Source organism: Perissodus microlepis, chromosome 6 (assembly GCF_051167445.1).
Source record: "Perissodus microlepis isolate ML-2025 ecotype Zambia chromosome 6, ASM5116744v1, whole genome shotgun sequence".
In the NCBI taxonomy this organism is placed as follows: Eukaryota; Metazoa; Chordata; class Actinopteri; order Cichliformes; family Cichlidae; genus Perissodus; species Perissodus microlepis.
Window position 1 is genome coordinate 9881020 of NC_140466.1, and position 13584 is coordinate 9894603.

Consider the following 13584-nt stretch of genomic DNA (forward strand, 5'->3'; position numbering starts at 1 on the left):
CAATGATAGTTGTAGCCAGACAAAAGGAAAAGGGCAAATACGAGGCTTGTGGAGATGATGAGAGATGGCGACATGTGCGACAGAGGAATATGACAACAGGAAGTGTTGGAAATGGATGATCTGCTGAGGTGACCCCAAACAGAAGCAGCTGGATTAAGGTTAGGATTGGCCTTGCGTATAAATGCTTGTCAGACCTGGATATTACAACACTGCTGTCGCATTTTGCTGATATTATGAAAGTTTATTTCACACAGCGAGAAATAAATGGGCAGATTGACAAGAAAATAATTTACAAAGCTAAAACAAGTAATCAGAGGCTACTTAGTCTATCTCTTAAATATTTTCTGGTGCAGAAATCACTGTGGACCATTTAAGAAAAGTGCTGAAGTGATTAAACATCATATATAACATTGCCCTGAATTCACATTTAAAAGTCACATGGTACCTAGGCTGAGATATTGAACACATATGGTGACTACCTACTCCAGGATGCCAGTCTGATGGCTTCATTTATAATTGAAAATAATAATAATAAAAAAGCTTTATCTATATATATATCTATATATCTATATCTATCTATATCTATATCTAGATATCTAGCTGGTGTGTTTTGGATCATTGTCAACATTCCTCCACAGCAATGATATATTAGGGGTGCAACGATACTCGTATCGATATTGAACCGTTCGATACAGTGCTTTCGGTTCGGTACGCATATGTATCGAACAATACAAAAATTTTAATTTATTTTATCAACTTTCCTTCTGACGATGCTGTCTGTGTTGAGCGCTCAGTGGATCTGCGCTCGACAGTGCAGCCTAGGCGGAGTAGTCGAATGCAGATTCACTGAGCGCAGGGCAAGCTAGCGAGACAGAAGTTAAGCTCTCCTTGCAACATGGCAAATTGAACCTCCCCCACCCTCATTCAGATCTGGCGTTTGGAACTATTTTGGTTTTCATGTGACGTATGACCCTGAAGGTAAGCGCGTCATGGACTAAAGTAAAACAGTATGTCGGATGTGCCACGCAATGCTCAATTACATGGGTGGGAGCTAGTGTGTTAGCGCAGTTAGCTCGTTAACGTGTTGGCCGTCCAGCCCCACACACGGGGCGATCCGCGGTAGCTCCTTAACGGAGATTTGCCGTGTTGTGGCGTTAACGTCATTTCAACGAGATTTACGCTGACAGCACTAGTGGGAACACAACGAATATGACTGCACATTTACGCTGACATCATCCTAGTGCAAAGACAAGTGGAAGCAGACAAAACAACAAGCACGCATGCTACAAACTTTACCCGAGTCATTTAGACAGCCGTTAGCACATGATTCTCCTTATGGGGACCTGATATGTTTAATATGCTGCTGAGAATATAGCCCAGAAGAAGCGTATAGTATAGCTTTTATTTTGGAAAGAGCCATTTCTCTGTAATAAACTCTCTTTTCCAAAGATGAGTGATTCCTCAATCAGATACAGGGCTCGCAAAATCGCTAGCCCGACGTCCCGGGGCTAGCGATTTTTCCAGTCGGGCTACCAAAATCTATCTCTGCCCTGCCCGTCGGGCTATCGTAGGAAGGAAAAATATATGTCAATGCTTTTGCATTCTTTCGGAAATGTAGATGGGTAATTATGTCATTGGCATCGGTGAGCCACTGTCAATATGTGACATATTGAAATCACATTTGAATTTGCGCTTGTTTTTTGCTTTCACTTTGCAATCGCGCGAACTGTGTATAGAGAGCGACAGCACTGATTGGTGAGTGATGATAATTTGCGCACCAATTCCTCTGACATCGTCTTATCAATCGTTAGCTTACTATGCAAACATGACAAGTGAAATCTCCCGCAGCTTAAACATGTGAGAGGTTGATCGCGCAGAGAATCGCTGAGCGTTATGTGAGTGCGTGTGTAAAAGCAGCAGGATATATATTTTAGTTCTGCTGAGCCAAATAAGACAGGTCAGGGTGAAGAAGTGACAGCCAAAGAAAAGCTTACCACAAAACGGAAAAGTTATGACAAATCAGACTATAAGGCAAAAAGAAAGTGCAGCTTTATGGTTTCATGGACAAAAGAATTTCTGTGGCTGCAATATGACAAGCTAAATAACCAGGGCTGCACATAAGTGGTCCGCAGGTGCGCATTCGCTGTCAAAATAAAAAAACGCGCACAAGATAAGAAGTTGCAACGCCTGTTTGCGTACATAAGATTTTCTGGAGGAGGACAGACATTTGTTTAGAACTCTTAAAGATGTCGAAGAAGCAAGCTCCTTTAAGCAATTACTGTGATGTTCCTCCACCTCCAAAGAAATGTCAGAAGGAGTCCGAACCACAAAAGAAGCGCGTATTCTCGGAAAAGTAGTTGCAGGAGGTGAGCTGGCTTCAAACAAATGATGAACGCACAGAGATGTGGTGCGGAATGTGCCGTGAAAATTTAATAAATGACAAATTAAAAAGGCATGAATATTTTTTTTTTGTATCGAAAAAATATCGAACCGTGACACCAAAGTATCGAACCGAACCGTGAATTTTGTGTATCGTTGCACCCCTAATATATATATATATATATATATATATATATATATATATATATATATATATATATATATAACAGTAAATGGTCTGCCAATCATCAAATGTCATTGTTTAAAACAGCCAGAGTCCTGACACATCCACAGGGCATGTCTTGGTCCTTAAAGACACTGGAAAGTAGACATATAGACAATATTATGCAATATCTTAAAATGATTTTGTACACAGAATAAAATTTAAGAATATTACCACAAATGTTCCTTTCCTTATACAGTTTATCTTGCACCTCTTTCCTTTCACATGCCTTTGCAAAGTGAAGCTATGCTCTTGCAGCAGTCATGATATCAATCCCCACTTTGTTTCAGTCTCTTATTTTACCCCTTACTGGGGTCAGAAGTTGCTGAAGATCTCTTGTTTCTTGCTCCAGTCCATAGGGGGTGCTCTTTTCCTGTTGCGGCTGCCCAGGACCTTTTGCTTAGCCTCGGCAGCTGTTGGGCTAAGACGCAGACCGCTGTCCATAAAAGGGTCTGGAATATGACTGTCATCCTCATCAGGGATCTACAGTACACACAAACACACTTTCTTTAATTACACTATCATTTTCAGATCGTATTGTTGATCTCGCACATCATTTCTGTGTAGGTTCTGAGTCATACAGGTCACGGTAGTCTTAGGAGCTTGAAAAGAAGGTGACTGTGCCTAAAAACCAAAAGGCTGAGAGTCCCAAGGTGAGGCCTATTAGGTCACCAGATGCACAGTGTGGATTCTCATCAGGTGTGAGTAGGGGTTGAGGCACCTGGAAAGGGATCTCAAGAGTGCCTGAGAGTTGGTGTTGTAAGCCACGCCCTCTGTTCAAAGAAGTCCAGTCACCTTCTTTTCAAGCCCTAAGATGGGTCTCATAAATAATTCCTCTCTCACCTGAAAGCTCATGTCTGAGCTGCTGATCTCTGACTGGGTGGTGGAACTTCTGGAGGACTGGGACGCTGAGCTGCCATTGGTACGGGACTTGGGAGACAGTTTTGTAATCAGGGAGTTTGTCATGGTGACGTTTATTATCGGTGCATCTGTGGCAGAGAATTCAGTGGTTGGAGAGGGCGTAGGTGGCTCACTCTCAGGGGCTGGGTCATCCACACACACTTCTGTGAAAACAGAAACAATAATAAGCATTTCCTCTCAAGAACAAAAATAACTGTGTCTAATAGCACAGGCACTATTTAACCTTTAATGTGGGTGATAGTAGGTATGATTCCCAGTCTGTTAAAGAGCTCGTCTGTCTCCTGGTCCACCACTAGGAGGCGTACTTCATCCCCTGCTGCTCTGATGAGGCCTACGACTTCTGAGTGCCTCAGGCCCTCTGTGGTCACTCCATTCACCTGAGACAGAAAACAAAAACACAACACCATTGGAGACAAAAACAGGACAGTGAACATTAAGAAAACAGGACAATTAAAGAGCCTAAAGGCACGACACAGGACAAAGAATAGGGAGTGGCTTTAAAACTACGTGACAATCAAAAGGTATGAAAAGATCAAATCCAGAATGATTTGCATGATTTTGATTTTGCATGAATTCCCTTCCTGCCTCCTCACACTTCCTTTACCCAACACAGAATAAAAATCTCTGTCCGTGAGTATCCCATAAGACTTCACTTTCTTTTTGCCAGTAAAAAACATCGCTTTCCCACACAGACTGACAGGAGCTGATGTTTTTATCCCAAAATTAACGACAAATAATTGAAGACTTCCAATAATCACCAGGTATTTTTTAAAAAAATGACTGCATTTTAGTTTACCTCCAATATTCTGTCTCCAGGACGCATGCCTGAACTCTCAGCAGGTGAGTCGGGATCCACGGCACGTACAAACTGTCCACGCTTTTTCTTATCGCTGTGCAGATTAAAGCCATAGCCTTGCTGTCCCTTTACCATGTGACACAGACGGGGAAGGAGCTGAACGGCTGGCTCTGGTGAAGGCTCGACCTGCAGCTATAAAAGAATGAAAGAGAAAAGCAAAGATTACTTTTACTTTTAACAAAAAGTAATGTTTAAATGTTTTCGATAGCGATGGAGAAGATACACATTACCACAACACTGGCCAGTTGAAACTAATGAGAGGTGAGGTCAACCAAATTAAATCTATTTCCCCTGAGTTTGTGTGTTTATGTATTAATGCAGTATAATCCTTAACATTTAACTCAATGTTTGATATACTGATAAGGCTTAACATTTAATAATGTTGTAACATTTATGACATCATACAGAGTCAAGAGTGGGAAAAAAACAGCCTACTTTGGCTCATATGGGTTACTTTTACATATCCTGATATCACTGTTTCAGACTTTGTCCATGTTTAACAGAGACATTGATGATGAACCTTTGATTAAATACATGAACGCAGATTGGATGTAATAGACTTAAGGAGTTTATAATCATGTGAGACTCAATGCCTGGAAAAGAAAACGTCAACTATGTCAGCGTAGTTTGCTGTGATATGAAGTATACTGTAAAGACATATTTTATAGCAAATTATGTGATAAACACTTAATACAATATAAGGTTCGTAAAGATCCTTTATCTGAACTTACTCCACCTTATAAACTGGTGACTCTCAGTTTACAGCAATTAGCCACAACATTGAAACTGGTTGTCTGATAAAATGGGAGGTGGGTTTAGTATTTAATTCAAAAGAACATACTAGTGTCCTGTAAGAATTAACTGTGTGAAGAACTCACTATTCTTTACATATTTATCAAATATGTAACGTTTCACGCTGTTATACAATAAGCAGCAGCTCCGAGTTCTTGACACAGAGGCGATCCTTTAAATGTTGGTTAGGTTGATATTTTGTTTTTATCCAATCCTAATCTAGTTTGATGTAAAAATGTCTTTTTTCTAACAAGAAACAAGAAAAACGTCACAGTACAGCTGCCCCAAGATATGATTTATAACAAGGCTCTTGTATTGGATTGCAACAGATTGTTCTGGGCATTCATTCATTGTGGTGTATCAGCTTTCAGTACAATGGTGTAATGACAATATGATCATATCAAATTATTTTTTGACATAATTCAGTTCTAATAAGTTTCACACGTACATTACGAGTCAAAATGAACAGAACAGACGTTTTTTTGCAAACTTAAGATATTTTGCTATATGCAGTTTTACATTTCGTGTGCAAACTTCCACAGGTGTGGAGGTGAGAGTGTTAGGCTGTCTGTTTCTCTGGGTTAGCTCTTTGATGGATTGGCTATCACACCAGGGATCAGCTACAGTTGCCTCCACCTTTCGGTTGGATAAAAGAATAAGGTGGAGGTTTACCTTACACAATATTGCGGGTGCACTAAAAGTTGATCAGAAGGTAGTGGTTGCCAGGTTGAATTAGTAGTCTAAGTGGATCTGGCGAAAACACATTAAGCCCAATGAAGGGCCTAATCTACTGTGACAAGATTTGGCACGGCGTATGACTCAGCTGCTGCTCAGACCTTGACTTTGGCTTATAGTACTAGGTACATGCTGGCTTTGTGTGTGTGTGTCTCTGTGTGTTTTGCACCAGTGACTTGTATTAGTCCTTGTCCTGAGGGTAGCATTTAATATTGACTGTTGAGTGACGCAGTTCTGACTACACCTTCGTGGGTAAGCTGGCCTGAGGGCGTTGTGACAGATCGCTGTGCTTTCTGCTCAAACAAAAACTGAATGCAAAGCACTCACAACTCCAGGAGTAGCAAACATATATGAATAACTACAGTGAGGAAAGGTTCATCCCTGACTGTCAGCTTTAGCTAAGGAACAACACAGCAACTGCTTTTAAAGATCTCTGTTATATTATAGACGGATTAGCTGTACTTGTCATGTTGACCCCAAATAGCTGACACATCAAAACTGCAGGACATGCTTATCTGGAAATATCTCAACTGATCCATTTGAGGATCTAAAACTTTTCCTCTGTAGATAAAATATTTGCATATTATATTAATGATAATCAAATAGGCAGTTCAACACACAGAATTAATTGCCTGCAATGGAAAACACTGTTTTAGAGTCTTGCTTCAGGTTAAAAATATCTTTGTATTTTTGCTCTAATTGTCAGACAAAAAGTCCTTTTTGGGCTCTTGAAAACCACATTTTGATAATTATCTGACAATAAAAACAATTAACTGAATGGTAAATGCAGAAATCTGCACACTAGCAGATGCTTTTTTCTATATCCCATAATAACACCACGGAGCAATGAAAATGTGTCTGTATTTACACGTACCATGACGTGAATGTCAGTCACAAGACAAATGACACAGAAGTGGAGAAATTAGAGCGACTGTGTCTGTGTATGTGATGTGCTTGTCAAGGGCATAAAAATTTTGTCTCTCGTGCACATCTGCAAAAAAGTATATGTATCATATACACAGAATTACCCTTCTGTGTAAATGATACAGGCAGCTGCAAAAAAAAGTTCAGGTCCAAAAAAATCCCAGATGTAACTATAATATAGAAAATCCTTTAGCAGCAGCATCCTCCATCATATGTTTCCTGTAGCTACTCATGAGACTTTTACAGCAACAAGTAAGAATTCTGGAGCATTCCTCCCAACAAAACTTCATCAATATTTCTAGGATGCCTGGATTGAATACGCATCTTCTGATCCTGCCACACAGTGTGTTTGGTTAAGGTCGGGACTGTAACATGGTCAATCCAGGTTTATTTTTCCCGTGGCATTGCCTCTGAGACCAGTGGGAGACACAAACTAAGCGTCTGGTGGTCACAAGCTAGTGCCCAGATAAATCTGTGCCGTGGTACCACTTGGGTAATAAGTACTTTTTAAATCATCCCTGATATTCTCCTGTAAAATTTAGATTTCATGGTTGCTTCATTATTTCAAAACATTTACGAGCTGAGGTAGCAAACAAGCCTTGGGAACAGTTGGGGTAAAGTTCTGATAATGACATTGCTTTTGTGTGTGTGATGTCTTTATAACACAACTTTTAGAGATTTTGTTCGACTGGAAGACTTGACAACAAAGACTGTACGAAGCTGTATTGATTTTTGCAGCTGTGTTGCTGTGGGGTTGCTCACTTATTTTAGGTCTCCACAGGAGGTCCACTCCTATGGACAGTAGCAATAATTTGTCCCAGTTTGTTCTGGTCTTTAAAAAGATTTATGTAGCTCCTTTCAGCTACTTACAACTCTATTATGCTTTTTGAAAGATCCTGTGAAAGTTGGCAATTCTTACTCTGATAATCCACACTTCCATTCTCAACCTCATAACTCGAAAATCTAAGTCTAGTAATTTTAGAAAAAATTAATTCCATTTACAAAGACTCACTAGCAACTGCAGAGTAAATTCATTATCAGCATAATTATTACAGATTTCAGGGTCCTGGATTTTGCACTTTCAGTTTTTGAGTTTTTAGACTTTTGAGTTTTTAGACTTTGAATTAATTTGTAACTATCTTGTATCTTTAGTTTTAGTTGTTGTGCTTTGTTGTTTAGAGTCTTTACTTTAGAGTCTGGGTTCCCCTTACTTATGTTAGCATTAATCTCGTATGGTTTTATGCTGTGAATATTTTGTTCCTCATGTGTTTCTCAGTTGTCTGTACTCTTCAGTAATTACCCTTCTGTGTATATATATTCGCGGGCTCCTTTTGTCTTTTGTGAATGCCTCTGTTTAAAGTCCCTCATGGCTCTCAGTTTATGTTTTAGAATTAAGTGGATTGAAGTTGTTTTCTTTTCTATATTTTTGCACCTTGTGAAGTTTGGCTTCCTAGTAAAAAGTTCATTTTTATGTTTACCTGGTTTATCTGTGAATCCTGGATTTGGGTCCACTTCCTGCACTGCATCATATTTTATTTTGTCTTGTATTATATTTTCACACTAATTATGTGCCTACAAAGCAACTTTAAAACATCAGAAATCTAAAAGAAAAGGCCCTTGCAAATGATATGTTAGAGACTCACATTGTTCCCTGCAGAGGGGGTGGCCACAGTAACACCTGCACAAAGTAATGTAAAGCTTAGTTAACTTTTAGTTTGAGCAGCTGTTGGCTGTGGTGTAACATTGATGTAGAGAGATTTCTTATATTTCATTTTATTCTTTATGCAAACCTTTTCCTGAAAATAAGCTGCTGTAATGGCCATCAAAGCGACAGCCGCTATTTGCTCTGCCTTGAGCTAAACAGATGGCAGTCTGACGTGAGCCACTGGCCTTAAAGATCCTGGTCCTCTTTGTTTATATCCCAAACAGTCAGCTAAATCTCTGACAGCCAGTTGCTGTTTATTTCTGCAGCAAGACTGACATTACAACGTCACATTGAGGTCTGGTGGGCACTTTTGGAAATTTTGTTTTTGCTCCATCACACACACTGAAATTTAGGACTTTAACCCTCTCAGTCTCAAATTAAACTTTTTGTTGCTAATGCACAACCAAGTCCTGCAGTGGTACTCCTGAGTAAAAAAAACCTCATAAAATATGTATGTGGGGTAATCAGGTTGTTAGTTTTTAATTGTTGCAAATCGGCAACGCCCGCCTCGAGAGGGTTAAATGATTTTGTGTTTATTTTGTTAACAAAGAATTTACAACAAGAGTTTTTTGCAGGCAGATGCAGTACAGACTCTCACTGAAGCAAAATAAGAACTTTGCTAGAAGGCTCACATTTTTCGACTGTTTTAATGTAGCCTGTAGTCCTGCTGTACTTCACCTCATTATTCTCTGTATATAAAACAGAACAACGTTTTAAGACTATTTCAGCTACAACTTCACACTATATTCTCAAAATAAAAGTCTGTCTAAACAATAACTATTGTGTTGTGCACTGTATTTGTCACTGGTGTTCAGTCAGGTGGAAAGAACCAGATTACATTAATGAGAGGTGACGATGCTCAAAGAGACAGCACTCTTTAATTACAGCTAAATTCTGTATTCTAAATGTTTGCACCTGTCTGACACAACAGTGGCTTAAAACTGATGTAACAATGACCTTTCATTATATTTAAGCAGATTCCTGAATCACAGGAAATGCTAAATATAGAGCAGTAATATTTGACAAGGCATTTTGACTACAGAGGAAAGTAAGAAGTGTGTTTCTGCAAACCTGTGTGGGTGTAAGACTTCTGTAACACAGACTGAAATTTCAATACAAACGGCCTCTATGTTGCATCACCGTATATTCCCTTACCACGCTACCCATATGGCCCTATTACTGCCAGGCAAAGCATGCATAAAATGCTTCAAAATAATAGTTTTTCATTAAAAAAAAATATAATTATGATCAAGTTTTCAGGCATGCGGTCTCCCTATTTTTTACATTGATCCCCTGCATAGAAAAAAACAAGCAATGAACCGAAACCATGGGGTGGAGCATTTTCACTTCTTGTGGATATCATCTCTGTCCAAGACAGCTAGCTCAGTGAAACAGAAAGTAATTTAACCTCCCAAATAGTCCCCCCATCCTTTTATGCTTATCCAGTTCAGGGTTCTGGGGGGGTGGAGCTTATCCCAACTGCCAAAAGGTGAGAAGCAGGGTACACTCTGGACAGATCACCAGTCTGTCACAGGGGCAAGACAGACAACCATTTGCACTCACATCCAACCTTAGGGACAATTTAGAATCACCAGTTAACCTAACCAACTGCATGTCTTTAGGAGGAAGCCCGAGCCTCTGGATATAAACCACAGGAACACATTTGATGGATTTGAACCCAGCACCTTCTTGCTGTGTGGCGACAGTGCTAACCACTGTGCCAACCACTGTGCCACTGTAAATTTCAGTATTCCAGTGAGTATCATCTCTGTCCAAGACACCTACCTCATAATTAATAATAATTATTTAAACTCCCACATACAACTTTATATTTTATGAAGAAATTCATGTACCTTCATCTTAATGTTTTAACCCCATTTAAGCGAGTTTCAGGAGGGCCGCCTTGTGATTTGTTATTGTTGGATTTTTTCAGTCTCACCTGTTAAGACAAGTCAACAGGCTTTCTAAAAGTACTTGTCTGAGACTGAATCCAGGCAGCATGCCAGCCAAGTACAGATTAGTGCATGAGAAACATCAGGTCTTACACACTCTTAGCACATTAACACAGTGGTTCACAGTAATCACATAGAATTATTTTGAAGAGTCAACTGTTGTTCCTCCGGTGCTCATAAAAAGTGTCTTGATGCTCACTCTTACCTCCGGGTCTGTCACTATACTTGAAGTCACTGAGGAGCTCTTGACCTTGCCTTGTGTGATCATGCGAGTGGGTGACTCTGCAGCTGGATAATGAAACACAGGAGTGTAGCTGGGCGTCATGGGTGAATTAGCTCTGGGAGAGATGCAGGGTGTCTGCCCAGGAGAGGGACGTGGGGAGAGGGTTCCCATCTCAATGGCCAGGTCCTCTGTGCAGGCCAGGCCATGGCTGCGGAGGTAGTCTTCTGTTTCTCTATCCACCACCAACAGTCTGGTGCGGTGGGGCACCTCACGGATCCTGTTCACTACCTTCAGAGAGGAGAAAGGAGTGACAGCAAGGAGTTTCATATATATTAAAATTGTTAGATGTGTCATTCAGTCTAAGCTGTTTACAATGAACTGATCAGCTCATTACATTTACATTACATTACACTTTTGTGTTATGACAAAGGCAAAAAGTCATTCCCATCACAAAAGGCTCACACTGACCCATTTTACAACCCCACTCTCTCCTACTCCTCAGGCAAGAGAAAGTGGTCTAACAGGTATATGTAAGGGTTCATGGGCATTCCTGGATCATTTCAACCAAGCAAACACATGAAAATAACTATAAATTACCGAACCACCACTCACTTGATGATGAGTTTCATTCTCTACATTCTCTCCGTTCACCTCCACCAACCGGTCACCTGGTCGCAGCCCGGCCAGGTCAGCCGAGGAGCCGGGCTCGACTTTGCGGATAAATTGTCCTCCTCTATTCCGCTCGCCATGCAGATGAAATCCATAGCCACGCTCTCCTTTGACCAAAAAACAAAGCCTTGGTCTCAGCTCGATTTCCATCCTAGTGCGTCAGTAAAGGAGGGAAACAGGTTAGAAGGTCTCGGGAGAATAAGCAGGTGTTTTGCCTAAGAGCTGTGGAAACGCACTGGCTTTTAATCCAAAGTGGTTATGCGCTTCAGTGACCAAAAGATCAGCATCGCTTGGCATCCTGTGAGCCTTTAACTAATCCACAATTGTTCCGATGAAACAAATTAAAATGTAGGCTAAAAGTAATGAGTGCTTAATCCATCGTGAAATATCCAGAGCTGCAAATATGAGCGCACAAAATTGTGCACAGTGCGCGTAAAATTGTGGTAAAACCCCCACAACAAAAAACAAAACAAAACAAAAAACCACGGACAAGGACTAAGTCCCGTCCGTGAAAGGAATAATCCAAGAGGTCAGAGATTAGAAAGCTGCTCCTGGCACGCAAAACTTAATTCTCTTCGTCAGCTGGGCGTGTGTCCTCCTGTCCCACCTGGTGAGAGTGAGGAGGTGTATCCCCCTTAGCGCACACCTGACGCCGCGCTCTCCAAGCAAAAAAAAATTATAGCTTGAAAGGAAACCTTGTTTAATCAGTGAGATCAGGCGTTTGAAACATGCTCAACAAGTACTGAAAGAGTTCTTCTGAGGGCATTTTTGTCTTTCACAGCCTCCCCAGAGAGACAGAATCTTTTCCAAGTAGGTGGAGTTGAAACACGAATAAACTGTGACCTGAGAAAGGAAATCTGCCTTATCCGTCCTTTAGCCTTATCTTTGCCGGAGATCTATAAAAAGAAAGTTAGGTAAAAATGTTTCGTGAAATATAAGCTGTCCTTGCGTGACGTGATAGCTGGTGCACGCGCATTTATCTCTTTCAAAGTGAGTCTTTAAAGAAATTCAGGACAGTTGACGTGCAAGGACTGAGAACCTGATCGGTAAATATGAGACACTGACATGGTAAATATTTGCGTAGGCAACAGTTTATCTATACTAATCGTGTAGGTTTGCATATAAAATCATCCGTGACAGACATAGGTCGCTAAAGCAGATCTTCCCCTGAGCAATCAAGGAATAGAACATTATTAAATCCCTCACACGACATGTCTGAAGATAGACATGTCGTGTGATGGATGCATAAAAATAAACTGCTTTTAATAGTAGTTTTTTTTTCTGGTGTTTTTGTGTGTGTTTTCTCTCATCTCCCACAAATAAACCCCATAATTTATGCACATGCACATTTTTAAAAGCTTTGATGGATACGAACTTCCACATTCCCGTTTTATGAACTAGAAGCAGATTCTCGTCACAAGTGCACATCTTAAACTTAGAATTAAAACGTTTAACTTTCTCAACAACAACAAAAAAGCCCCAAGAAAGCAAATATTTCTGCACAGTAACGATCAAACTGGCAAAATAAGTGAACAAGTGAACTGTAGGGAGGCTTCTGTAAACACACCTGACTAATAATATAACTGACCCTTAAGCAAGATGCTCAGCCAGCTCTGGTTAAAGACATCAACTAAATCACTAAAACAGACTTCAAAGTAGCTTCGAGGTACGTGCATATTTAAGACTTACATAGTGTTAAGTTCTTACATTTTTTAAACCTTCTGCAGAAGAAATATTGTTACACAGGTGTAACTAACGAGTCTTTTCACTTTAAGCGGTGAGTTATGGCATGCAGCATACATACACAACACAATCAGCCCTGTAGCAGGCACACCTGATAGGATGTTTTCTTTTGTTCTTACCTGTACATTTCTTGTTATACCACACCTATTACAGGTCACAAGTTACTGGTCACAAGAACCAGGTCCGAATAGTCGTAAAAGGAGGGTCACATTGGAAATTCAATAAGATTTAATGTTTAAATGACCAATATTAAGTAGCAGTGGGGCTTTACTTGCTTCAGCTAATTAACGAAATAAACTCATTATTTCAAATTAATAATCATGTTAATATAAAGCAGTGATTAAATTGTGAAAGTGACCTTTGAGGAGGACATCTGAGTAATACAAAGGTAATTTGGGCTGTTATTGCACAGCAAGAACAACCTGGCTTTGCATGTCTCGGGGCCCTTCTGCTTGCATGTTC

At 40.2% G+C, this 13584-nt stretch overlaps 1 protein-coding gene across 1 annotated transcript; it reads right to left on the reverse strand.

Moving 5' to 3' along the window:
* Window positions 1-2599: 2599 nt before the first annotated feature.
* nherf2 (NHERF family PDZ scaffold protein 2) lies at window positions 2600-12085 on the reverse strand. The gene is made up of 6 exons (XM_084930638.1): window positions 11323-12085; window positions 10693-10998; window positions 4320-4511; window positions 3747-3900; window positions 3446-3666; window positions 2600-3085 (listed from the first exon to the last, which is right to left on the reverse strand). Exons 1-6 carry the CDS (start codon window positions 11527-11529, stop codon window positions 2918-2920), a joined length of 1248 nt encoding a protein of 415 aa, XP_084786764.1. The 5' UTR covers window positions 11530-12085; the 3' UTR covers window positions 2600-2917.
* Window positions 12086-13584: the final 1499 nt, after the last annotated feature.

Coding starts and splice junctions, on each gene's coding strand:
- nherf2 (XM_084930638.1), bottom strand. CDS start 11,529: ATGGAAATCGAGCTGAGACCAAGGCTTTGTTTTTTGGTCAAAGGAGAG. Junction 4,512..10,692: donor GTATAGTGACAGACCCGGAG/GTAAGAGTGAGC, acceptor ATTCTTTTATAG/CTGCAGGTCGAGCCTTCACC. Junction 3,901..4,319: donor CTGGAGACAGAATATTGGAG/GTAAACTAAAAT, acceptor TTTCTGTCTCAG/GTGAATGGAGTGACCACAGA.